The sequence below is a fragment of the Heliangelus exortis genome, chromosome 20, assembly GCF_036169615.1.
Source record: "Heliangelus exortis chromosome 20, bHelExo1.hap1, whole genome shotgun sequence".
NCBI lineage: Eukaryota > Metazoa > Chordata > Aves > Apodiformes > Trochilidae > Heliangelus > Heliangelus exortis.
Window position 1 is genome coordinate 6,552,655 of NC_092441.1, and position 27,693 is coordinate 6,580,347.

Consider the following 27,693-nt stretch of genomic DNA (forward strand, 5'->3'; position numbering starts at 1 on the left):
TCAATTAAACTCTGCAAGCACTCCAATGGGGAGGGGAGAAGGAAATTAAAAAGCAGGACGCTTCCACTGCTGTGCCGGGGAACCTCAGCAAAGTGCAGCTTGGCAGGAGCAGCCCAGCTCTCCTGCAGGAGACACTTCCCCCCTCTACAGCTGCAGAAGTGACCACAACATCATCCAGACATCCCCTTCCCCCAGGCAGGACCCTCCACCCTTGTCTGCCCTTCCCCTTCTGCCCCCAAAACTTTCTCCCTGCCTGGCCCACCACCTTGTAATAATAGGTGCTGTGACCCACTTGTGCGGCAGCGCCTGCGCGGGGAGGGCTGTGCAGGGTGAATATTAAACAATGTGTCCCTGAAGTTCCTGCTGCCGGGACTGGAGCTTGATTTTTGCTTACGTGCGGTGACTTTTTTAAGCACAGGAAGCCCCGGAGGGCTGATCACAGCAACCGAGCTCCCAATCCACTGAGACAGCAGAAGGACTCTTAGAGGGATTAAAAAAAATATAATAATAATAATCAGCATCTCAGACTGTCATATGGAAAAGACACTTCAACAAGCGGCAAACGCAGCGAACACTCAGCTCACAGCATCAGGGAGAGGAATGAACTGTAAGGGATAGGGAGAGGTGATGCCCTCCGTGCAGAGGATGAGCCCCTGGGGCCAGGCAACCCCCCCTCAACGAGTCTAGCATGGGAGCCCCAAGGGGGGGCTTGCAGTGGTGGCCTTGCAGGAGTCTGGGCTTTTTGCTCCTCCCTTCTCATACAGGAATAAAATGAAAATAAGCAGAAGGAGCTGCTGACACTGCTGGAGCAGGGAAGCTAAGCACACACATTCATGTGGGTGCCCCATGGCTGGAGGGAGGGAAAAATGCCAGAGAGAAAATACAGGCAGGCTTTAACTGGGAGAGTGTTACTGGAGGGGATTAGAAAAAAAAAGGTGTAACTTCATGCTCTGGATACAGAGCCTGCCCACACTGCCCAGCAACAGGACACCAGCTTGGGGAAGTGGGGCAGTGTCAGCCAGTGGGACACTCATGTCCTGACATTATTTATTGCCTTGGGGGTGTCCTTCAACTTGTCTGCACACACAAACCTCTCACTCCAGTCAAGAACCCTGTATGGGTGCAGCCCCTGAGCTGCAAGCAGGAGCAATGGCACCCAGTCCAGGGTGCCAGCCAGGGAAAGGGTACCATGCACCCCCGTTTTGGAGAGAAGGTGGCCCACAGCCCTCCTGCAGGCCTGGCAGTCAGGATTTGCAAAGTTTTGGCCCCAGTCAAAGCTTTTCAGCAGCTGACCCAGGAGACTTTATCCCCATCTCACATTTATAATCCTCAGCCTAACTCACATTTCTCAGCACTCGCCTTTCTACCCTGAGCCACTTCTAGGAAGCCTTAAAACTTCTTTTGCCCGAGTTTCTCCTCTCCCTCCCCAGAACACTTTTGTTTTCCCCTCCAGTTTTTCTGCACACACACAAGACCCCCCACGATGTGCAGCCCCAGCAGGGGGGTCCTGTGTCCCCCAGCCTCCCCCTGTCCAGAGCAGATGCTGCAGCCTGGACAGGCACAGTGCACCTTCACCTGGCCAGACACCACACCAAGCTCCCTTCTATTTACTTTTACCAGTTTCTTTCTCTCAGTAGGTCACAAGAAGTGACCAGAAGCCCAGCTCTCTATGAGGGCACCGTGGCACTGGCCATGACCTGCTCCTCCACCTTTCCACCCTCCCCTTCTCCAGACACTGTGCGGCGCCTGCAAGACCCCAGTGCCCTTGGGAACCCCGGCGAGCCTGACATTCGCTCTGAGCTGTGCTTGCCACTGACCTTTCAGAGAGCACATGCAAGAAAACAGCCCTGCTGAAGGGTTAAACATTACCAGACTGAAATTCAAGGCCTAATGATTGGTTCCAGTCGACTGGCTGGGATGATAATTTTTCACAAGACAAATACGGCTGAGAGCAGCAATTGCTAAAAACCTTGAGTAGCAGCATTGCCCCCTCAGGAAGCTCCACTTGCCCCCACTGCTGCCATTTCCCTTTGCCCATCCCTGCTCAGTAGCCCATACTTCAGATCCCCTGGCCCCAAGCCAGAGGGGAACCCCAGCCTGGCCAGGAGGATCGCTTACAGCCCGGTCATCCATCCACACGGGCTGCAATTACACTTCCACCTCCAGCTGTGGTGTAACTCATGCACTGGGGTGCAGAGCCAGCACTTGCACCCCAGCTGGGACAGCAGCAAACCCACTTCTGGGACTTGCACCCCAGCACAGGCAGCAGTGCCCAGCCAGGGAGAGGAACCTGCAGCTCTGAGCCCGGGTACTCACTGCTCTTGGACGCCTTGATCTTGGCCACCAGTTTCTGCACGCTGGGCACATCCCCGTTCTTCACAGCTTGGATCAGTTCCTGCTCTCGCCCCATCGCAGACAGGTGGGAGCAGCAGTGATGTGGAAGGCAGAGACCTTCAGATCCTAGCAGTTTATACAGCCATGGGAACAAGCCTGTAATTCCTCAAAACACACTTTGATGGGAAATGAAATCCAGCAAGAATGATGCTTAATGCTTCCACAGGACATAAAACCCAGAAGGAAGAAGCCTTTCAGTTAAGGGCAGAAGTCTCTTTCTACATGAGGAGGAGCAGGGCCTGGATGGAGTTTGGTGGGAGAACATGCAATCAATTAAAACAAGAAATAGTTCAGCACTCAGAGATGGGCTCCCAGGAGCACAAGGGCTCTGTGAGACAAAGCCAGGCAGCTTGGGGCTGGGCAGTGGGCATCGGGATATCCTTGGCCTCTTGCAGCAGACCTGGAGCTGGAGGTGTCGTGCTTTGCTCCCCTCGCCAGTCTCTGCCGTGCTGATGAGTCCCTAATTCTTCCCAAAGGGATTACGGGCTCATCGCCATCTGGAAGTTATAGATCCTCCCTCTCTGGTGCTCATTAGCCCCTTCGTTTCAGCATTCCTCTTGGCGACAGCACTGCAGCCACGCTGGGGAGCCCCACACACAGCCAAGCCCCAGCGCGGCAGCGCAGGACCTGCAGAGGGGAAGAGCAGAGTCAGCCCTCAAAGGCCATTTACCTCCCGGCTCCGTCGCGACAGCTTTTGTATCCGCGCCGAAGAACAAATACTTTGACTATATTTAGTCCTGGTGGGACTTGGCTTGTCCTCGTGTTAAATAGAGAGGGAAGAACCTGCAGAGGAAACCTCCTGAGAGTGCCACTGGGGGGGTGGCCAAGAAGCAGGACAGGGGCACAGTTCCTTCCCCATCCCCCTGGGGGAATCATGCTGTTCCCTTTCTAAAGGCAGCAGAGGGGGCTCGGGGCACTGCAGTGTCTCCCCTTCTCCTCTCTCGATGGCAGCACCCAAGGGATGGAGCTGAGGTTTTTTAGCCACAGTCCTCTGCAGCCCATGGGAGTGGGTCAGCCTGCCCCCCACTGTTCTCATCCTGTAAATCCTCACCCTTTGAATTACCAATGAAGCTCAGTACCCTGGGACCCGAGACACTCTTTAATTGACACGTGAGCTCTCTTCTGGCCCAAGTGAGGAGCTAGGTATAAATTAGCAGCACAACCACTCTTGGGAGAACAGGACCAAGCTCACATCCTGGCCAGCTAGGGTACCCCTAAGAGGGCACAGGGTTTTGGGGCAGCATTTGACACTTCCCAGTCCTTTCTCTCCTGCTGCAACTGGGCTACCCAAATTGGGTGGTGAGAAAATCCCTCCTGGTTCAGGGCCATGCATCTGGCAAGCTGCTCCGATGCCCGGGGAGGAGCATGCATGCAGGAGGGCAGGGAGCACCCGCCATGCCAGCTGCAAGGCAGTTACTAGATCACCCCACAACTCTCCCAGTGCCAACACGGGTTGGATCAGAACTGGCTCTGGTTCCCCAGCCACAGCTCAGGCTGCCACCTCCCTTACCAGAGCGCTCACCCTCAGCCATTTATATAATAGCGGGTGTCACTTCCTCCAAGCAATCCAGGTCACTGTTTTGAGGAGGGAAACCACAAGAGAAAGAAGGCAACAGCAGGGAGAGAGATCCTGCCTGGATCAGGAGGGGCAAAATCAGAAGGGGTGTCCCATAGCACAGCATTGCTCAGCCCACCTGCAGTGAAGCTGAATGCTCCAGCTGCCCAGGAGCAGGGACCCCGGTGGGCTCCCCATGCTCCAGCCCTCCCAGGCAGTAGTCAGGGCAGCCAGAGAACTGATGCTCCAGTGCTAGTTTAGATTCTGGGATGAGGGGGTACTGAGATTTCCACACCAGGCTGGGGGTTCTCCCCCTGTCACTCCCCTGGGGGGCCCACGGTTCATTCAGCTGATGAGCCCCCCAGCACTGGGGCTGCCTGGGGGTTTGGTACCAGGCACCCAAGCCAGTGCCCACCGAGGTAAATTATCACCTCCCCACATCCCGGGGCACCCACGCCAGCTTATCTACTTTACAACAAAGTTTCAGGCACTTGACTCAAACTAACCTCTTGCTGCAAACAAATCCCCTCCCAAAACCTGCGTTGCACCGTCTTCAGAACTATTTCATTTAACCCTGTGTGCTACATCCAACTTTGTGCTGCTCTTTTTAAGTGCTCACAAAAAGCGAGCACGAGGGCACTGAATCTATTTACTTATTTATTTAGAAAGTCTGCACAGCCTCACAATTCTAACAGCCCTGTGCTGCTGCCTACCTCTCCCGAAACACTCGAGGGAGGCTCAGGTACCTCGGAGGTAGCGAGAGCTCCAAAATCCGATCTCCAGCTCTTCAGCCTCCCGAGAGCGGAGCAGCAGCAGAGTAAAACTCAAGGAACGCACAAAGCTGGAAAAGCAACTGCAAACATCCCTCCCACTCGAGCAAGCAGAGCCTCCAGCCCAGGAATCCACCTGGAGAGCTAAAGTATCCCAAACATTCCCGCAGCCAACGGCAGCGCCGAGAAGCAAAAAGAAAAAAAAAAAAAAAAGAAGAAAAAAAGAAAAAAAAAAAAAAAGAGGGAGAGAAGGAAAAACAAAACAAAACAAAAGCAATTACGTCAGGGGAGAGGGAAAGATGCGAAAGAGCAGTAGGCACCAAGGCTGGGTGCCGAAGGGGCGGGCGGGGGAAGCTCAGCTCGCCTCCCCCGGGAGGCCCCCGGGAAGCACCCCCCGCGCTGCCGCCGCCGGGGCCAGGCCGGGCGGGCAGCGATGGGGGGCACCGGCCGCGCCTCCGCTCCCCCCGCTCCGAGACCCCTGGGGGTTCTCTTTCGGAGGGAGCTCGGGGGTTGGGGGGGGGGAGTGTGTGGATTTTTGCCCACACCGAGACGAACGGCCCGAGCCCGGGGGGGCTCCGCAGCCGGCGGCCCCCACTCACCTGCCGGCGCTCCCGGACCGCCCAGCCGCACCGCACCGGGGCGAACCGAACCGAGCCGCACCGGACTGCACCGAGCCGAGCCGTGCGGTGCCGCTCCGGACCGAGTCACACCGAGAAGTCCCAAACCGAGCCGAGCAGCAACTTGCCGAGCCGTGCGGGGAGCGACCGGGACCGAGCGGTGTGGTCCCGGGTGCCCGGCTCGGCGCTCAGCAAAGTCCCGCTCCGGCTGGTCCCGTCCCGGCAGGAAATCCCTCCCCAGCCCGGCCTGATTGGAAAAGCCCGGCGGGTTGTGCGGGCTGGGCAGGGCCGGGGCTGCTGTCACTCACCGTGATGCGCCGGCAGAGTTGGGCAGGGCCCCGGCAGCCCGCCGCACCGGCACCGATCCCGCCCCGCACCGGGGCTTGCTGCCGGACAAGAGGTTCACTTTGAACGGGGCCCGGCTGGAGGGCTGACGCGGACCGGGACAGGCTTCGAGACCGGCTCCGGGGGGGCGGGACCGACATGGTGCGGGACCGACCCGCTGCTCCGGGACCAGCCCTAGTGGGAGGTTCTGCCATGCTCGACCCAGGACCGACCCGGTGCTTTTGGGAGGCGCGATCCCTCACCCTGGGTTCGACCCGGAGCTCCGGAACCGGCCCCGGGGTGAGGCCGTCTAGCCTCAATCCAGGACCAACACGGTGGTGCGGGACGTGTCCCTATGGACACTCCCCCATTCTCGCCTGGGACCGACCCTGCAGTACGGGACTGGCCCGGGTGGGTAATAGCCAACCTTCAACCCCAGACTGACCCGATCAGCCCTTTGTCCCCTTCACCACCGACCACCCCTGCAGCACAAAGCTGGTGACAGAACTCACAGGACTAAAATCCACCAGTCCCCAGCTGTCCCAGCCCCCAGTCAATCCTACTTTCTCAAAGAACTAAAACCACACACAAAAAAATCACCCATTTCTGCCAGTCCTTAACAGAAAACACCAGAGCTGCGTACTCCCTCAAGCACAGCTCTCTTAAAACAAGAGATTGCCAAATAAAGCTGGACAGCTTTTGCTGCATGATACCACTGGATTATCATCAACTAATCAGATTAAAAACACACGGAGGCTTTGATTTTATTCACTGAGTGCCCAGCCCACAGCTCACTGGAGGAATTGCAATGATCCAGTACCTCTTCAAACCAGGACCCAAGACATTTTGCCATATGATGGTTTTGTGAGCAATCCCAATAAGGGGGATCCTCAGCAAGGAGGAAGAGCTGAAGTTTCAAGACACACCCTGTCTTTTCAGTTTGGGAATAAAGAGATTATTATGCACATCCAATTATAAATGTCAACATTTTACGGCTGCTATGTTGAAGCATGAAGCTGTAAGTAGGAAGGGCTGGGAAGTGAAAGGTCTCGTTATTCCTCCTCTGAGTTTTGCCAGAGCTTGTAAAGCGCAGTGACATTTATAATAATCCCCTGAATTTATGTAGCACCTTTTGTCCTTTTAAGGATCTTAATTAAGCTTTGCAGCTCCCTGAGCACAGACTAAACCCACTTTGTAAAAGAGAAGCCCATGCCCCACTTTGTACAAAATGTGTGTCCAGCTTCAGGCAGGAGTTAGGCACTTTTCCACCCCAACACCATTCAGCAGCACACTGTTACACTGCCATGAGGACATACCACACAGATATTCCCACCCAAAAGTTATCCCACTTCAGTTACACTCATGTGGTTAAAGCTGGATAATTCAAGCTTTGATCTCTGGTGTCACACAAGCCTTTTGAATGGAGGGTGCCACAGGAGGGTTTATACCAACTTACTAGAAATACACAATTCCTAGTGCAGCCTTTGAACATTAAATCACACATTGGAGCTCCCAGCTCCACACCAAAGGCTTCGTTCGCTGCATGGCTCTGCCAAGCAGCAGCAGTGCCCACTTCCTACTTAATTAATATCTCACAGCTTTCCATAGACTCTTGGAGGCCAAACATCTCATGGGTGATCCCAGCACAAAATACTGTCAGCAGCTCCAGCTGTGCCTGCCCTGCAGATCTGACAGACTCACCATGATACTTATTCCCTGGTGTCTGCAGAGCAGGTACTGAGAGCATCGACTGAATTCGCACTGCACAGAAACCTTTCCTAATATTTTGCTACTTCTCTGCACCAGCGTGAGACATTTGTAGTCTGGGGGTAGTTTCTGGGGTGCAGGCACCCTTTAGAATCCAGCACTGTCCTCAGCCCCTGCAAAAAGGTGCTCAATTCTTGTCCCACAGTTTGGGTGCAGGGCCTGGGTCTTCCACCCAGGCTGGGCTGCTCAGGGCTGGAGGGGTCCCTGCTCCTACTTGCAGCTTCAGGTCGATGTTGCCATCTAGAGGTCCCTGATACAACAATTGTCTCCTTGCAAAGTACTGGGAATTGTTTTCTAATTCAATACAGCATTTCAAAACATCTATTCTGGGGTAGGGGCTGAAAGGGAGGAGCAGATTAGCTGCTCCAACAGACCATACGTTTTTGACTCAAAATGTCACTGCTCAACACTCTGCCAGCTCATCCCAGCCCATATCTTATACAGCTGATTGATGGCCCCAGCTGCTGCTCAAACCACTCTCTCTAACTCTGAGGTTGTGGGGATTTTTACCCTAACCTCAAAACGAAGTGATGCATTTGCTACCAGGGCAGACAGCAGCCCTGCTGGCAGGAGGGATGCAGGCAGTGGCCACAGCAGCTCTGCTGCCAGCAGGTGACTTCAGGTGAGGCTGTGACAGGTATGGCTCCAAGATCTGAGACTGCAAAATTCCCACGTCCAAGTCTCACCCATGAAAGCCAAACTTAGAAAGCTGTGGAAATCCCATCCACACCCATCAGGAATGGGTAGGAGGGCTGCAAAGGCCCACAGCAGACATCCAAAACATCTTAAGTATGTTATGAACCAGCTGGATGGAAACATACTTCTCTCCCCTCAGCTGCAGCTTAGACTCCTCCTGTTTAAAATTGCAGGAGCTGGACCCAGCAAGACCCAAAAGAATTCCCATTACAACCCTGAAGCTGCCTCTCACAGCCAGCTAGAGGGAGGCTAAGGCTGACGTGGGAGCACAGGCAGCCATGCAGGCAGAGAGGAGCTCCCAGAGGCACTCAGGATCACTTTCCCTGGGTGGGTGTGCAGGCACCACTGACTGCACACTCCTAGGTCAGGGTCAGAGTGGGGCTGGGGCTGGTACCTGCACACCACGAGGGCAGCACCACCACAGTGGAGGCCATGGCACCATGGTCTTTGTCCTGCAGGGAGAAAAGGTGAAGGCTGAGGAAGAGCCTCTCCTGCACTGAATCAGGCCACAGCAGAAAGCAGATTATTGCCCAGATTTAAAGCCAGCCCGAGGAGCCCTTCCTGCAGCTCCTGCTGTTCATTCCCATGGCCTCGCTAAGCACCAAAGGCAATGGGTGCCCCACTGCTGGGCTTTGGTACTGTCTGTAAGCAGCCCAGCAAGTCTTCATCTCACTCCTAGTGCTCAGCAAGAACATCCCATCCCTGGGGACCCTTCCCTACACAGGCATCTGTCACCTCCTGCATGATGTCCAGGACAGGCATTTCCCACCTGGCTCAGCACTCCACTAGCCAGAATGTCAAGGACAGGGCTAGGGAAGGATGGGGGATCCAGACACATGCAGTGCTTGCATACACGTTTACTCCACCTCTTGTAAACCTTCCTGGCAATAACTGCTGCTAGATAAAGTCCAAGGGGGAAAATCAGGGGGTTTGATCAAGAGGGAGGTGCACTGCCCACAAGGAGGAGGATGAGGATGCTGTACTCTCAGGGACTGGGTGTTGCCAGAGCAGTTTTTGAGCCAGTTTGGCCTGACACTTCCTGCCTCTGCATCACATGCAGCACAGCTGCTGCCTGCAGCCTCAGGCTGGCCACTGCCACTGGCAGGGCTTCAAAGTCAGAACACAACCCAGCCCTAGGCCAGAATATGGACACAGCTCCTATGTGCATGTGCCCTGTGAAGCTGAACATCAGCCACAATCTGAAAAGCAGCAGTGAATGTTCTTTGCAAAACTGGTGGTACCTGCAACCAGCAGGTACAGCAGCATAGCAACATAAACTGTACCTAGAGTGGGCTCTCCAGCAGGTAGCAGGGCTTTGGAGATGATTTGGGAAGCTCTGCTCAGCTACAGTGTTTTACAGCAAGGAAACCCCCCTCACACTTGTAACCCGAGGTACCCAGCCCTCAGTTACATCACAGTCCAGCTTTGAGCTCCATTAAAAAGCAACTCCACAGCTACAGCTCAAAGACATGGGCTGAAAGTTACAGCCTGCACCAGCCTCTGCCCAAAACCTTCTGCATACAATCCCTTCCCCTGCATCCACCTTGGAACTTCAGCAGGCTGTGTGGGCTCCTAGCAGGAGCAGTCTTCCCATGTGCCAGTGCTCAGCTCCCACTGGACTCACCTCTCCAGGCACAAGGAGCACCCTGTGCTGGGTCAAGAACTGGCTGGAGGGCCGGGCCCAGAGAGTGGCGGTGAACGGGGCTGCATCCAGTTGGCAGCCGGTCACAAGTGGTGTCCCCCAGGGATCAGTGTTGGGCCCGGTTCTGTTTAATATCTTCATTGATGATTTAGATGAAGGGATTGACTCCACCATCAGCAAATTTGCAGACGACACTAAGCTGGGGGGGAGTGTGGATCAGCTGGAAGGCAGGAGGGCTCTGCAGAGGGACCTGGACAGACTGGAGAGTTGGGCTGATCCCAACGGGATGAGGTTCAACAAGGCCAAGTGCTGGGTCCTGCACTTTGGCCACAACAACCCCATGCAGTGCTACAGGCTGAGGACAGAGTGGCTGAGAGCAGCCAGACAGAGAGGGACCTGGGAGTCTGGATTGACAGGAAGCTGAACATGAGCCAGCAGTGTGCCCAGGTGGCCAAGAAGGCCAATGGCATCCTGGCCTGTATCAGGAACAGCGTGGCCAGCAGGTCCAAGGAAGGGATTCTTCCCCTGTACTCAGCGCTGGTGAAGCCACAGCTTGAGTCCTGTGTCCAGTTCTGGGCCCCTCAGTTCAGGAAGGATATCGAGGCCCTGGAGCAGGTCCAAAGGAGGGCAACCAGGCTGGTAGAAGGACTCGAGCACAGACCCTATGAAGAGAGGCTGAGGGAGCTGGGGCTGTTCAGCCTGAAGAAGAGGCGGCTCAGGGGAGACCTCATCGCTCTCTACAACTCCCTGAAAGGAGGTTGGAGCCAAGTGGGGGTCGGTCTCTTTTCCCAGATGACTTTCAACAAGACAAGAGGGCATGGTCTCAAGTTGTGCCAGGGGAAGTTTAGGTTAGATATTAGAAAGAATTTCTTTACAGAGAGGGTGATCAGACACTGGAATGGGCTGCCCAGGGAAGGGGTGGATTCTCCGTCCCTGGAGATATTTAGAAAGAGACTGGATGTGGCACTCAGTGCCATGGGCTGGGAACTGCAGTGATGGGTCAAGGGTTGGACTTGATGATCTCTGAGGTCCCTTCCAACCCAGCCAATTCTATGATTCTATGTGTGCTGCTGCTCACACCGTCCTCCCATCTGCCTGTTTTACTCCTCCTCCACAAGCCTCCATGTGCTGACAGCCACTTCTTTCTGGTCCTGTGCCCTTCTTTCCTCTCTGTCTCTGCTGCTCAGTCCCTCTCTCAGGAAATTAAAGATAATCCTCCCTTCTTTTGCTGCCGGATTCCCTGTTTAACATTCGCTGCGTGTGCTTGTGCTGATTCAAAATGGGATTAGTCTTTCTGTTGCTTTGATGTCAGTTGGGCTTTGCACTTAAGGCAGAGGGGAAGAAAAAAATTAAAATGTCTGTTAACAAACCTCATGGGTTCTGCTCATCCACTTGCACCTGTCCTGGAAACGAAGTTCAGGAATATTTACATGCAGAAACTGTGTCTGCTTCCAGAATCACCCTGGGGGGAATAGACCAACTTGCAACTCCAGCACTACAGTCCCTGTGCTGGGTGTTATTCTCTGGAAATGCCCAGTTTTCATCTTGACTCTGTTATCATCCATCAGTGTGGAGGCTGAATGGCTCCTGTCAGGAGGGAAGTGTCATTAATCATCAGAAAACCACAACTCGTTGGCTGTCAGTGAATATTGCAACCTCCAGCTGCTCCGTGGCAGGGAGCACATGGGCCACCAGCATCGCTTCAATAGAGACTGGGGCTCAGGGCTCCCTGCTGGGAATACCCCAAGCTGCTCATTTCTAAGGGAGAAGCAGGTGCTGGGGGGTAATGGAAATCCATACCCTGCTCCCTGTGGTGTGACACTGGTGCTATAGCAGTCTGAATCTGGGTATTTACCTCTGCTTGTTTGGGCCTGAGCTTTTCTCTTTGGAGGGCAAGGACTTGGGGTTATTTTCACTGGTGTCTCCAGCACCAGTCCAAAGCAGACAAAGAGCATTTTTCTCATGCTGTCTGTAAGGGTCTTGCTTCACCTCCAAGACACAGGTTCTTGAGTCCACCATGTCCAAAGCAGCCTGCAGTTCAGTGCTGTGGTGTGATCTCCCTCATCTCCTCCCTGCACTGATCTCACAGCAGAAAAAAAGAGCCTTTTACACAGGCTTCTGCAGAGCTGCAACCAAGGCTGGGATTTGATGGTGCATCCTATTCCTGTTCATCCAGGACAGGCCTTTCTTGGAGTCTCCAGGGCCTTGCAAGCTGTATCTACTGCATGATGCTTCATCTCCATTCACATCTGAGCTTTTCTGCATAGGTGTCCTCTGGGCACCCAGCAGTTCTGAGGACTGCAGAACTGGAGATGTTTGGTTGTAACTGGAACCATCCCATCAGCTTCTGCAGATTATTTGGGAAAGTGATGCCACAGACAGGACCCACCTCCCAGCACTGTCCCCAGAAAGCCAGCACCCCAGAGCAGAAGCAGGGACACACAGCTCTCCCAGGGATCTGGCAGCCACGATTCCTGTCACCCACACCACAGCACTGCAGTTCTGACTGGCACTGCCACCACATCAGGCACCCTCCAGGAGTGCCCAGGGACTTGGGACACACCTCTGCCAACGGCACAGTGCCTGGTGCACACACACAGACTTGATTAATGCCTGGAAGGAGCTCCATCCATCACCAGGCAGTGAAGGAGATTAACTCTGCAGCACGCCTGCCTCACGTTAATCCCATTCTCCAGGCCTCCTGATTAATGGTGAGGCCACCTTATCTGTCAAGGCCAGGAAACATGAATATCCATGTTGACTGGGGACGAAGGGAAGCTGTGGGTGCTCAGGATGCAAGACAGGGCACTGCCAGCCTGGCCACAGCACTCTGCCATGGGGGCCATCCCATCACACCCCTGCTCCCCATTCCTACTGCTCCTCTGTTCCCATTGCTCCCTGCACCCTCTGCTTCTTTCTCCCAGCCCTTCCTTGCCATGCTGACAGGGTTGTCCAGAGGGAGAGGAGCAACAGGAGCACTGATGCATCCCTGCAGGAATGCAATCTCAAAAGCCAAAGTCTGGGGTTCTATTTCCCCTCAATGGTCAGTGGGGAAGATGTCACTCCCCATCCATGGGAGGAATTCGGATGGAGGCCTGAAGTAACCCAGACAAATCCCCTCTTGAGGCCACGAGCAAGGTTGCAGCTGACCAGTGCCATGGAGAGCAGCCACTCACCCAGGCTCTTTCCTGAGAGGAGATGCGTGTGAAGTGGATGCAGGGAATCAGCAGTGCCATCTGGATGGGCTCCAGCTCCTGCCCCTGGCTCGCCACTGATGCTTCATTAACAGCTCCCTCCTTTCAGCTCCCATCTCCTTGGCTTCTGACATGATCAGCTGGGCTGGACTTTTGTTGTTCTGGGTTTTTTCCAAGTGGAAATTATTTCTCATTTCTTTTAACAATCCGGACACAGAGAAAGAGACAGGAGAGGAAGGAATTTCCAGGAGATGAAAGGGCAGGATTAAGGACACAGCTTTTGCTTTGTTATTCCTCTAGTGTGGCTAAGAAATTCCTTTCAGGAGAAGGCTTTAATTAACTATGTTTTTCTGACAGGAAAGAAACCTGGATGGGTCTGGTTTCTTGGGTTTGCTGACAACCCCAACTGCAGCCTCAGCAGCCCAGATTCATGCACACACACATGTTTTTATAGAAAACTTTGTACCAGACATTTCTAGTTGCTTTACAGAGGCACCAACTGTCACCCCAGTTGGAAAAATAAGGCACAGAAGAAAAAAACAAAACCAGACATGAGCCAGGCTACCGTGCACAGTGCCAATGGGAAGAGGATTCAAGTTCACTGAACCACAGTGATACAGTGGCCCAAGATGTGGAAGGGGAGTTTGCACAGAGGAATAACCCAGGGCAGGCAGCAGTAGAAATATCCCCATTGCCTTCTAGACCAACTGCTCTTCTCACACAGCAGGGAAAATAAGGGAGAGAGGAGAGAAAGAGGCCCAGTGGCAAACTGGGACATTTAGAAAGCATCACACTGATGTATCATCTGCTACAGCTGCAAAACCCTCCAGGAAGAGAGTCAATCAGAAATAACATTTGGGGCTGATTTTTATCCAGATGAACCCTCTCCAAACATTTTACAGCAATCAGCAAAATGGCCAACTTCTGGCTTGTTTAACCCTTCTTCCTGAAACCTGCATCAAGACTGAAATAAAGCATCACCTCAGAAAACACCTTGTTTTGTGAGCTTGACCTGCAAAACTGGGTGTGGTACTGGGTCTGCTCATCCCCAGCACCACCCCAATCACCTTCTTGTGTCCTGACCTGCTTAATCTTTCAGTAGCTCAACTTTTCTATGGAGACCTGGACATGAAAGACCAAAAATCCACACAGGTTTGCAGAGGAAGTCCAAGCACCATCTTGCACAACAGCAGCAACTTCTGCCAGGGAAACATCTCACCTGATCCCTCTGAGAATTGCATTTGCCTTTTTTTGAGCCATATTAAACAGGGAGTTCACACCAAACCCACATCTTGCTTCTCTCCCATCTTTCCAACTAATGAGCTCCCAGCTGATAACAAATGCTGATTGCTATTGCTGTCTCTCTCTGCTCTTAGCATTTAACAGCCCAAGGGGCTAAGTGGTTTACCTATTATTGTTTTCATAAATGAGCATCGTTTTACTTTTTCATTATCATTTTAAAACGCTGCCACCTCTTCCAGTGCCACAGCTCAGTTCCACCTCAGCCACAGCTTCCAAACCTGGCAGATGCCTCCATGCCCAGCAGCACAGGGCACACATGGCTGATATGCCAGGGGAAGCAGAGAGGAAAGAAACATCTGTCTGCTCCAGCGACCTGACTGTCAAAGCAAGCAGAGCTTTTCCTGGGGACTGCAGGTTCCCTTCAGGAAGGTTTCCCATCTCATGCTAACTAATCACTCACAGCCCTCCTCTCAACACAAGACTTCAGTCTCACTTGGGATTTAATTCTTTATTCATATTACTGGTTCTGTACTTCTCCAACCAAAGAATGTCCTGGGACCTGCTGTATTAAATGCTTTGCTGGGCTTCAGGTAGATTCAATGTACCATAGCTCAAAAAAATCAGCTATTACTGGTTCCTTCCCTCCTGCCCCTGCTTAGAGTCAGGCATGAGGATTGCAGTCTGGTTATAAAATATCACCTCTTTTCTTTTTTATTAGCTCTGTCATAAATCCTCAGTGCTTGGATTTGCAATTTCATGTGACAGCTCTTGCCAGGCATCTACTGGAGTTTATCTCGTCTCCCTGACTTGAAGCTCTCAGGATTTTTAGTTTTCCTTCATCTCAGACTTATAATTTCCATTTCCAAGTTCAACACCACAGTTGTTATCGAAAAGGGTGCCAGATCCTCATTTTGGGTTAGGCAGACATCTATTCTTTGTCATCAGCCCCCCTGCATCAATCCTCCTGCTTTCTCTCGGGCCCCGTGCAGAGTTATCCACAAGCTACAGATCTGCACTAAAACTTCTTTTCCCCTGTTTAGACTCAAGAGGAATTCAGGTAACAGATACCTCCTCCTCCTCCTCCTCGCATTAATGCCTGTTTTTGTAAAAGGGAAGCACAGTGACTAACACCACAGCCTGCAGCAGGATTTGCCTCCCTGGGGGCTCCTGGCTGCTTCTGTTGGATGCTGAGAGCTGAGAGCTGCCAGCAGCTTCTGTCTCTGATGCTGGAATCTGCTCCTTATGCTGAGCACACATCCCTGACCTCAGCACATCAGCTGTGGACAGCCAGGGAGCCCGCTGGCCTCCCAGCTGCCCTGTCACAGGGCAAGGCCTGCTTGGCCCCTCTTCTTGTTGTTTTTGGCTGTGCTTTTGTCTCCGGGATCCTGTAACCTTTAGCAATGAAAACAAAACCACAGAAAGCTGCTGCCCTGGCCACGAGTAACTGGGATGGGCAGAGGCTGAAACCTCAAATTAGCAGCGTGGGACTGGAAAGAGCCAGGACTGACCAGGCAGCTGGAACGTCTCATTTCTAGGGCATGAAGGCTGTGGGAGAGAGGAGGGGGGCAACTGGCTTCAGATAAATGTCTACTTTGTGCTAATTAATTAAAAACCCAGTATGGATAACAAGATGGTTTAGATGACTGTTTTGCTCAAGTATTCCTGTAAAGCCACATGTGAGTTTATCAAGCAGCTGAGGAAGGGAATTCACTCCACTGTGTTCAGAGATGCACAATTATAAGAGAAAGCAGAGTCTGCAGGCTGGGAAATCAGGGCTGTGCTCATAGCTCATTCTCAGGCCACAGCTCCATGTTCATTAGTAGCAGCTCAGGGCAGTACTGGATCACACAGTAGCACTGATGTGAATTGAATCAAGAGTCAAGACATGACAGCAACTTCTTTCCAAACAGCCAGACCATATATGCAGCACACATCTAGACTGATGACAGCAACGCCTGACTCACCATCAAATTGCCTTGCCAAAGCTACTCCTTCAAACCTTTGGGGTTTCTGGGGTTTGGTTTTCTTTAATCAAATAATTACATTCAGCACACATCCCTCTGTGGGGATGCAAGCAGTTACGCTGGAATTATCATTGCAGGAAGACGGATAAGATGCTGCCTAAGCCAGCACTGGTGTAGAGAGAATTACTGTCAATTTTTGACCTCAAGCTTAGCATGTGGCTTTAGGGAAATTATTTAACTTCGTCACACGACACTTTCCTTCCATGTAGATGAGAAGTTATAGCAAAGACTCATTTTCCAGGATCAAGGGAGGCAAAACAGATCAGTGCCTGAAAACTGCTTTACCAATTTTGCCTGAAAAGGGGTGAGACTGATGGGCAGCTATTGAACTGAGACAGCAATAATCAAGTACTCAGCCACTACAGAGGGTTGATGCACCATGTCTAACACCTCCTGAATGAAATCATCCCCACCCCTAAGGCCACTGCAAGGGCAGAACTTCACCCATTAGGCTATTTGATCGATATAAACAGAGCCAAGTAATCAAAATGCAGAGGCCCATTCTGTAAGTCTGGAGTTGTCAACAAGACTAAGTTAGAGGGGAGGAATTGCAGCTTGGCTTTTAGTGAAGGGTCCTCTCTCCAGAGTGCAAATCAGAACAGGAGCTAGGCACTAAATAAATACCTAGCAAATAAGAAAGTCTCCATTTAATGAGAAATTATTTGGTGAAATGAGATGGGGAAATGGTTTCAGTAGCACAGTAACAGAAGCTGGCACTGCAGTCTGCCCCAGGGGATGCTGTGGTTCTACTCGTGTTGCATAGGACAGGATCTCCAGCTGGGACAGATGCAGGAAATATAACTCATTACTGAAATGCTCAAGAGCCTTTCAGGGTTAAGCCACTGCTAGACCAGCCAGGTATTCATTCCCTACTCACAGAATTTGCCTAGCAGCAGCTTTGGTATATCACTATCTTTCTTCATAACAGTGATGTGGCAGACAGGATGGTCTACAGAGAGTGATGCCAAGTTTGTAGGAAGAAGTAGTTTCTTTTTCTTTTAAGGGCTCAACTCCATTTCCACACCTTTATCTAGAGCACTAGGCTGTCGAGATGGCAGCTCTCTGCTTAAATGTTAATTACTATATCTCTCTTTTAATATGTGTTTCCAAGGGGTTAGTGCCTCAATCTGCCTTATAATTACATGGAGTGGTTAGTACAACTCCTTGGCTCCTTGGCTATATCCCAAGGCCTCTTGAGAGCTCATCCCTGCTGCAGTTTCCAGTCAATGAGCACTCACAGAACTAGTCTTTCAGAGAGCTGCTGCCTTCAAGTGTTCAGCCAGATAACGAGCAGATTATCACGCCTGCTCCTTCTGGCAACAGCCAACTCCATGCAAAGGCAAGATGAGCATCACCAATTCTGTGGTTAACATTCCTCTCCAGTCCTTCAGCTTGGTGGGGCTGTATTTATAGAGACCAACTTCCACAGATTATTGACATAGCAAAAAAGGGAGAACCAAACCTTGTCAGATTCTGTTATACAAACCCAATAATAAAATAGTCACATGGCCATGCTGGCGAAGCCAATTTCAAGTGCTGAGCATGGCTTTCTCATGGGAGCTGTGAATGTAACAGGGATGGAGCAGTGGTGGTTTGTGATGCCCCTACAGCTGAGAAGACGAAATTACAGCTTCCTCAAATGCCACGTGTTTTTTTAAGTGAACAGCAACAACTCAGATTGCAACTTAAAAATAATGCAGTCCTTTGGAAACTGCTAAATTTAAATGTCAAGTTCTTTCTTTGAAAGCTATAAGATAGTACTCTCCAGGGAAAGTGAGTAAGAGCTTTGTCTACACAGGGAAAATGGAATAGCAACTACCCACAAGTTTCCTATGCAAACACTCCTACTCTGCACTTCAAGACTGGATTAATTATGAAATGAAGGCACTTCCAAGGACAGCACCCTGTTCACAACAGCTTTCTTGCCTTACTTAGCTCCATCACCTCTGCACATAAACCATAGTTTGTTTTGCAGTAATAACTCCATATAGATGAGCATTAAGATTTGCTCAAGGTGTGAGAAAAAAGAATCTTAAGAAAATATGACATGACTGAGAAACATCACTTTTTCACAAGCTATGCAGGTTCAGAACTATCTTCTAGACCACAGATATCTACCAGGGAAAAACCTCGTGGGAAAATTACTGACAGAGACAGCACTACAGAGTCAGTAAAAACCTCATGGCATAACAGACAAATTGGCCCCAGCCTGCCTCCAGTTCTCAAGAGCTACAATGCCTGGGTGAAGCATCTCAATGATTCCATTTGCTGCTGGTCCACTAGAGGACAACCTAGGGATGATGAACTCCTTTGGCTTACACAGTAAAAGGCCCATACTGAAAATGCTGCTGCCAAAGCTGGTTTACAGCCCATACTGGGACTGTTGGTGGTATGTGTGTGTTGGGCCTTGTTTTTAATGGGACAAATTACAGATTTAATGGTACAGTCTTGATTGATACAGCCTTACGAAGCTTCAGGTAGCGGCTGATGCCAGCCCTTACAATGACAGAGTAAGAAACAAAAGCAAGGGAGGTTTCCAGGCAGACAGACATAGCTTTAATAAAACAAATTAAATTCCCTACACTGCACTCAACCACAGAGGAAAAACCTGTTTGTTGCTTCTGGGGTTTTTGCATGCTTTGGACATGATATTGTGCTTTTCAGTGCAGGAAATGATCAGAGGTACAGAGTGAATTTTTTGTCCTGGTAACATGTGATTTAACCAAACCGTAATGGAGAAACCCAATTCATGTATAAACAGTAGGCAGGAAGCACAACAAAATCATCTGTGCAAAGCCACAGAAAAGAGCAGGCTATTGCTCTGGCAAGGCACAGAAAAAGAGCAAAGCAATTTCTCAGAACCCAGAGGGCTTCCTGTCTCATAATTTTAAGACCAGAACACAAATAAAATCTAAACTAGCAATAGAACTAATTTCTGGAGCTAGGAAACAAATGACCTGTGACAAGAAGTGGAACAAGGTGAAAATAGCAGAAAACTCATTACCAGTGAAGTGTCTCAGGTTGGAGTTAGAGCTATATAGGTCAGGGGGTCAAAGCAACAGAGTTTTCAGTGGGTAATTTGGTGCCTTGACATCCTCCAACCCCACTAGTAGGGATGTTCCTGTGACTTAGGGATGAAAACCACACATATGCCTCCCTGCAAGAGAAAGATACACAGTGAAGGCAGGAGAGCAGAGCTACTTAAAAAGGCAAGATCTCCTATTCCTGTACCACTGAGGACTGCAAGAACAGGCTGGCTGTAATTGGGAGGCTACAGATCCTTTGGGGGCAGCATGTGATGGGGAGGGGGCTCGCTGCAGCCCTACCGAGGCACTGCCCAGAACACACACCTCCCCTGGGCCCCTCCATCACTGGAGGAGGAGGGCACCTCTCCTCTGCCCCGCTCAGCGCCGGTGTTCCCTCCCACCCGACGGAGCTGGAGAGATGCTCTCAGACGACGTGGCTGGCGGAGTCAGCTGCTCTCTGATGTCAGTCCCTGCTCCGGGCTCAGCAGGGCGGGAGTGGGCGAGCGGAGCACAGCGCAGCCTCTCCTGTTCGCCGGCTGCGGGAGGGCTCCCGCACCGGGAAAAGAGGGGGGGTCCCCCGCTCAACCACCCCGTCTCCGCCGCGAATCCACCCAGGGAACTTCACCAACTTTCTCCGTCCCTGGTACCGGGGCTCAGTGCCATGGCTCCCGCAAACTCATCCCGCAACTTCTCCGCACCGGAGGCTCGGAACGGCTCAGGTGAGCAGAGGCTGCGTGGGGATGCAGCTCCCCTAGGGGAGGGGGGGTGTGGCGATTGGCTTTTTTTGGGGGGGAAAGTCCACCTGGACGTGCCCCTTGCGCTGTTCGTGCTGAGGGGCCCGGCGGTACAGCCTGAGGGGGGCGAGGGGGAGCGCAGGGGCACAGCACCCCCCAGACCCCATCCCCGGGGCGAGACACCTTCAGCACCGGCGGGCGGACAGCTCCGGACCGGGCCGGTGGTGCCGGGTCCAGCCTCTACCTCCGGACACCGCACGGCACCATCACAGCACCCACACAGCCCCAGCGGGTCGAAGCTTCTGTCTGTGACAGTACCAGCTCCAGCTGGACCGGCCCAGCCGGGCAGGGACAGCAACACGGCACGGAAAATATGAGACATGAGAGGGAAGCAGAGATCCACACTAAGTTCGTGCTTTTGCTGTGCTACCACTGTTCCCAAAATCAATGGTTTAGGGTCAGGCAGGTCAGTTCTCAATGGTGCAAGAAACCCTTCAACAGGTGTTTTACATGTGGTTTTTGACACCCTCTCCACCAGCATGTCCTTTATGAGCTGAAAATGTACCTTAGTAAGGGTGCTTCCTTCCAAAATGCAGTTAAAGAAGGGTTTTTTATGTATCTGGGCATGGCTGAGAACAACTATTCCCTTAGAGAAAAAAAAAAACTGGTCCCATCCTCATTCAGTTCACACAGTGCGGTCCTTTGGGACCCTCCTGATGAGCAACAGGGCAGCCACAGACCTCCAAGTAAGGACAAATCAATATCTGGAACTCTTTCAGTAAATAAAGTACAGCCACCTGGATGTGCACAGAAGCAGCAAATTTCAGATTCTGAAAATTCAGATTCAACCATATCCCAAGATGAAAGAGGCTTTAGAAAAGTGATGACTTTTAAGTATTTGATAGGCATGCATTTCTTATTCCAGTCCATAGTAGACACTTGGACTACAGCTTCAAACTAGCTTCCAGCTAATAATACTTGGAAGTGCTGCTTGTACAACCACCAGCAGCAGGAAAGATGCTGCAGCACTGTACAGACCACCTTCCATTCAAAGCCTTTGAGCTTGCACACACTTTGCTCTAAGGCCAGCTGAGCTGATTCTAAATGTTACAAGATCACCAGGAGCACACAATTGATTTTACTGCAGAAAAGACATTTTGTTCCAATTTACAGCTTACCAAGTGGCCTTGACATTTCATTTATACAATCCATTCCCACCACATAACAAAGTTTGGGTCTAAAAGAGAGGAGAGTAGAACTCATAATAGCTACATACAGAACAGCACAACCACAGTTGTCATCTTCCAATTTCTAGTCTGCCACCTTTAAGCATTAAGGAGGTGTGAGACCTGTTTGGATATTCAAAGAATACACAGGTCTCAATAGAGTGCTGATGACAGCATGTTATCTACAAAAGCCATGTCACATGGGGCATTTCTTTGCTTTCGTGAGCAGCTGGGAAGCACAAGGACTTTTAACCCCCAACAAATGGACTGGACCGGGGCTGTCTTATCAGCCAAGCTTGGCTTTCAGCTCCAGGCCCCTGTCAGTTCTTCCATGTCTCATTGGCTACATCTGCACAGAGACTTTCAGATAAATTGGTGCAGCAACAGCTCTACTGGATTTTGATCCTGTTCTTGCTTATACCTAAGCTGTCTGCTTCCTAGTGCCAGAAGGACTGAGACAGCTCATGTCCTGCTTCTGAGAGCATTGAAATACAGGATAGAGTTGGTATGGTGCATACCTACTTTTACAGCCACAGACCAGCAGTGTAGCCCCAGTAATCTTGCCAGTTCAGTTCTGTCAAGCTTCTCTGTCATGCCAAAGTAAATCTGGAGAAGTTTGTACTCAAGAATTCTAGAAGTCAAAATTCACAAGCACCTCCTCAACAGACACCACTTTGGCAGAGACAGAGCCGATGTGTATCTTATTTCACTTAATTTCATTTTCAAGATTTCCCTAGGTTCTGTTGGAGGAGATTTCCCAATTCCGTGGGTTCAGGCTGCTAAGAAGATGGAACAGTAAAGTGACTGAAAGCATTTCCAATTAACACATTGAATCATCTGCAATTCAATGAAAGGCACACGCAGTCTAGGCTTAGGGGCTCTCATGCGTGTCTCTAACAGCCACACAAATAATTCACACAAAGCCTTTCCTCATAAAAAAATCAGGTCCCACAGGAGAGGAGTAATGAGATGAAATGAGATTTGCCTCAGCTGAGAGGGTGATTTAAGACTCCATCACACACTGCACATGACAGTCATGCAGAACAGGGAGCACCAAAATCAGCGTCTTAGACAATCACTCCCCAAGCCCTGGGACTCAGGGTTTGTGGCTTCAAAATATCATTTTAACCTGGGTTGGGAACAAGGCAAATGTGAATTTGATTATGTTTGGGTCTTCCCAGTAATAAACAGCAACAGTCAAGCAACAATTTTGCTAAGTCTTATTGGGCAAGAAGTTCACCTTTGAAATCCACCTACATCCAGAACCCAGAGACAACAGCTTGAAGGCATTTTTTGACCCATGTCCAACTAAGGCATTCCCTAGTTAAGAGCCACTCTGAAACATGCTCCCAAAGTCCCTGACTGGCCACACACCTGGATTTATTTCTAGAAAATAAACTTGAAAAACTGAGAAGAGCAAGCAAGGAAGTAAAGGAGTGGATCCTCTGGCCTAACCCTAAAAAATAGAGATGAGACACAGTCAGGGAACAGTCTCAGACTTCACACTTTAGATAAGCATTAGTTGTCTGCCTGCATGGTCAATGAACTCTGTGTCTCATACTGTACAACAGATAACTCACCCAACAGATGAGCTATGACACAACAGCTTGAGCATTGACTGTATTGAGACTTTGGCACTCACAGAGACTTATCTGGCTGGGGTGGAAAGCATCAGCTGCTTCAGCCACTCCCCTCACAAAGGCTGAACACCCAGTACCCCCTGGAAGAAAAGTTACTACCAGTTCCATGCTTGACACTGGCAGGTGCAGAGGCACACCACCCTGATGTTATTCCCCCACAGAGAGATGAGGAGTTTCAGGGCAGGGCAAAAATACACCAGGAGAGCTGAGGGAAGATGTCTGCACATGGTCAGATCTAAGTGGTGTGCTGCATGCATTGGGTGACAGAGGAGAAAGTGCCTAATCCCCAGCTAAGCCTCTCCAAGTACAGCAGAGGGTCTTAAACATCATTCTAAGATATATTTTTGAGAGGGATCCAGCTGCAGGGCAGGGCAAGCACACAGAGATGGGAATAAGTTACCTTTGGGTTGCACTCATGGCTTTGGTTTGTTTTGTCAGTAGCAGAGAAGCCAGTACCATACAGCAATGTGATCATGCCCAGTCTCTTCAGCATCATCTGTTTCCTGGGCATTGTGGGGAACCTCATTGTCATCTACACCATTGTCAAGAAGAAGAAGCTGAGGTGCAAACAGACCGTGCCTGATATTTTCATCTTCAACCTCTCCATTGTGGATCTCCTCTTCCTCTTGGGCATGCCTTTCCTCATCCACCAGCTCCTAGGTAATGGCTCATGGTACTTTGGAGCTCCCCTGTGCACCATCATCACTGCTCTGGACACCAACAGTCAGATCACCAGCACCAACATCCTTACAGTGATGACACTGGACCGTTACCTGGCGACTGTCTACCCTCTCAAATCTACCTACATCAGGACCCCGTGTGTTGCAGCTCTAGTAATCTGCTTGGTGTGGCTCCTCTCCTTCCTGACCATCATTCCCGTGTGGATGTATGCAGGTCTTATGCCTCTGGAGGATGGGACAGTCCGCTGTGCTCTCTTGCTTCCCAACCCAGAGACTGATATCTACTGGTTCACACTCTATCAGTTCATGCTGGCATTCGCTGTGCCATTGATTGTGATCTGTGTGGTCTATTTTAAGATCCTCCAGCACATGGCTACCACTGTGGTCCCATTGCCCCAGAGGAGCCTTCGGGTACGTACTAAGAAAGTCACCCAAATGGCAGTTGCCATCTGCTCTGCCTTTTTTATTTGCTGGGCTCCCTTCTACATCCTCCAGCTGGTTCACCTTGGCATCGACACACCATCCATGGCCTTCTTCTATGCCTACAACTTTGCCATTAGCTTGGGTTATGCCAACAGTTGCCTCAACCCCTTCCTCTACATCGTCCTCAGCGAGAACTTCAAGCGCCAGTTCTTAGTGGCCATCCGCCCTGCAAAAGAGCCATGTCACAACAGCAGCTCTGTCAACAACAACAGCATGACAGAGGCCAGTGTTTGTCTAAAACTGGCACCAGAATCCACCCAACAGACTCAGTTTCTGGAGGACTTTTCCTCACGTTCACTGCCTGTGACTGTGGCTGTTCACTAGGATGCTCTCAAGTGACCACCACAGCAAAAAGCCTTCAAATCTCTAAGTGTGGAGAAGCAGCAACTTCAGGCAATTCTTGGTGAAGTGTATGAACTACAAGCTTCCACTTCCAAGAGTCCAGGTGCCTCCTGTTCTCATTGCAGGACTCTGCTCCTACGCTGCCACTGGCATACAAGGTGCTGCAGACTGCTGCTTCTTTCCACTCCTGCACAGGAGGGCTCCATCACACAAGGCACTACACACACCCCTCCCCAAAGAGGATGGATGAAAAAGAAAAAGGACAGAAAAATAAGATTTCAAGAGAGAATGCTCACCCTGGAATAGTAAACCCTCCATCAACAACACTGCCCAGTGATTCCCTGACTCTTGTCCTGACCAGGATTCCTAGGCTGTGTGCCAACATAGAAGAACTCCTTCATTCAAAACCTGAACCTTTGAAACAAATGTCACATAAGAAACCTGACTCAAAAACTTTGATTTCTGTGCTCATATTGTAGAAGCAGACAAAGAGAAATCTCAAGGACAGAGGTCTCAGCTAGGTCTGCCACTTGGCCTTTTAGTCCAGCACTGTCTCCCTCCTGCATTGTTTGGCAACAAAGATGTTTTCACAAACTGTCTAATTTCAACATTGATCTTAAACATTTCAAGCAAAATCAGACAGATAACTGTTGCACTGCTTCGAGAGACTGCAGACAATTCTCAAAACTACTGATGCTAACATCAGCTCTGTGACTTTCCATACCAATGAGCCCATTTTTACACTGCTAGTTCCTGATGCTGCTCTTGTGCCTCACAGTCTGCATGGCCACTGGGGAGCAGAGGCAGAGGGTTTAAACATGACTGAAAAACACGTGAAGATCTGCAAAGCAAGGCAACATGAAAAGGCAGCTCAGAGGAAGCAGAGTTGCCTATGTAGCTTCCTCAAAATAACAAATGCTTCACAAAGTTAAAAGAGGGAAAATTGAATGCCTGTTTCTTGCGTGTGTTGCTTTAGCAGTCATAGATTAGAAAATAACTGCTGAGCAGTCTGGGCTACAAAGACCAGAGAAAAGACAGCACAGATCAGCTAAGCACAGGGGATAAGACTGACAGAACCTGTGCAGGGCTCACAGGGGCCATGCAGGCATTGTTCAACACTTTGTAAGACGTGGAACTGGTTACTGTAGGTTAATTTAATATAAACAATTAAAACCATCAAACACCACAAAGAAGTTGTCACTTGCTTATGATTTCATGCTGCCAGCCACCCACAATACACCCAGAACAGAATTTCACCCTTACACAGCTACACAGCAAATGTGCCACCTGCCCAGGACTTCCCAAGCCACGTGCACAGGTACAACTGCACCTAAAGCTCTCACCCCACACTCAAAAGAATTTAAGTACAGGGAACACACAGCCATTCACTCACCTCAGGTGATCAAAGCAGGCTGGGGTACAACACCAAGGCTCTGGCAACACAGATGCAGTATTGTTTTTTGAGTCACAGAAGAAACCTCATAGCAGGGTCTCTCTATTTGCATTCCAGGCTCTGCAGTGCACTCACAGCAGCAGCAAACCCACCCCGTGGCTGTACAGTACCCTGTCAATTTTTTACCCCTGCTTCCCTTGGCAGTAAAGCCAGACATATACAGAGCTTTCAAGCTTTAAAATCTTCACCCGGTTTTAGCTGCCAGGAATTTTCACCTGTGCTGGTTTGCATGGAGCTGCTTTGCTCTTTGGTCAGCACTCTCCCTGAAGGGCTTGGGAGCAAAGGTCAAGGGAGATGTGTGCTGTGCCAAGCCACAGTAGCTCTGAGGACAAGGGGAGCTATTGTGTTACCTTTCTGCCATAAGGAAGTTAAGGGCTGGCATTCTGCTCTGTGAAAGGAAGTGGTAACACTTGAGTGGGTTTTTCCCCTCCTTTAATAGCAGCAATGAGGAAATTACCAGGGAAGTGAAAACAGACTGAATTGCCAGGCCCCTCAGAGATCAGCACATTGAAGATATTATATTGCCTACAGGAAAGGTGTTCATGATTGAACCAGTCTGTTCCTACCTCAAGTGAGTCAGTCTTGTCCCAGTGTGGTGAAGCCATGTGCTAAAATCCATTGGGGCAGCATGGGCCAACCAAGAAGGGCAGGCAGCATAAGCTGGTGCAGCACTGGAAAAGGTCTTTGTAGGGTAGACCTTTGTCAGATCTCATCAGACTGAAGTCAAGGCACAGTACACAGGCATCTTTCCAGGCTGAAGTCCTTTTAGATCTCGTTTAAGTGACGGGGAAAGCCATGCTGAAGGGAACCTGGTCCCAACCCCAAGGCTACCTATTTAGTTGGCATCCCAGCAGAGGCACCTGTCCCTGCCCTTTCCCAGCACTCTGCAAAGCTCATGCTTTCCATTCCCTCATGTTCCTCCTGCCTGTCCTCAAGGGGTTTCCCATTTCAGATGTCAAAATGCTGGCTGTGAGGTCCCCTTCCTTTCTGTATATATCCATAAAAGCTGTGGCGGATGCACCTCAGGAAGACAATGATGTGGATATGTGTGGATGAGCTGGGAGGCTGGGAAGAGAGGCATGACAAAGGACCAGACAGCTTTTTGCCATCTTCCCGAAATCACCTCAAAGCACAGGGCAAGGTGAACAAAAGCCTGCCCTTTAAACCCAAACCTTTTGATCAAACACCTTCAGAGGTGTCCCCATAAGGACTTCCAGTAGATATACAGTCTCTGTGCACCTTGGTGTGACCTATTCAGAACATCCTAACCCCTTTCCCTATTTTTCAGAGCTGTCTTTGTTAAGTTGAAGAGTCTGTTGATGTTCTGGGTTGTATAAAGCTCTGTAGAGCTTTACCTCTTTGTCCATTCTGTTCTTTGTGTTCATTATGCGATCCCCCTGTCTCAGTGCCTCAGTTACTGTTTGCAGAGCCTGAATAAAAGACAACACTAAGTAGAAAAGGACAGGACTACTCATGCAGAGATAGGCAGCAAGGTCCATCTGAAAGATACAATGAGCAGGGCAGAGATAACACAGGCTGTGTCCCTGCAGTCCTGCCTCCCACACACAGCCTGCTCTCTTGCTTGAGATAAACTAAGGGAGATCCAGCTAAATAACCCAGGGCAAAACCACCCCCAACAAAGACTGATAGCAAGAAACTATTCCATCTAGTTGTTCAGATCAACAGCCTGCCATGCTGGATGAGATAAATTCCCTCTGCTCCTTTTGCCAGCACCTTTCCCTGTGTGTTTGTGAGCTGCCTCATCAGACAGCAGGAAGACAGATGGGTTCACTTTCCACCCCCTCCTCTTCCCCTCCTTGTCCTTAGAGGTGTGACTGAAGCCACATGTCACAGCTCTGCTCTTGATAAACTCCCACCAGGGGC

At 50.6% G+C, this 27,693-nt stretch overlaps 2 protein-coding genes across 4 annotated transcripts in view; one reads left to right on the forward strand and one right to left on the reverse strand.

Moving 5' to 3' along the window:
* CASKIN2 (CASK interacting protein 2) overlaps positions 1-26,058 on the reverse strand; it is a 53,391-nt gene extending 27,333 nt beyond the window's left edge. For 2 of the 3 annotated variants that reach the window (XM_071764011.1, XM_071764010.1), the window contains exons 1-2: positions 5,319-5,573; positions 2,317-3,021 (exon numbers count right to left, since the gene is read on the reverse strand). In XM_071764011.1, coding sequence (XP_071620112.1) covers positions 2,317-2,410 — 94 coding nt within the window. In that variant the 5' untranslated portion in view covers positions 2,411-3,021; positions 5,319-5,573. Of the gene's footprint in view, positions 1-2,316; positions 3,022-5,318; positions 5,574-25,749 lie in introns of those variants that run through there. The other variant, XM_071764013.1, reaches the window with a different exon arrangement.
* Positions 19,174-25,497, forward strand: MCHR1 (melanin concentrating hormone receptor 1). The gene is made up of 2 exons (XM_071764033.1): positions 19,174-19,970; positions 23,290-25,497. The coding sequence occupies exons 1-2, from the start codon at positions 19,670-19,672 to the stop codon at positions 24,336-24,338; spliced, it is 1,350 nt and encodes a 449-aa protein (XP_071620134.1). The 5' UTR covers positions 19,174-19,669; the 3' UTR covers positions 24,339-25,497.
* Positions 26,059-27,693: the final 1,635 nt, after the last annotated feature.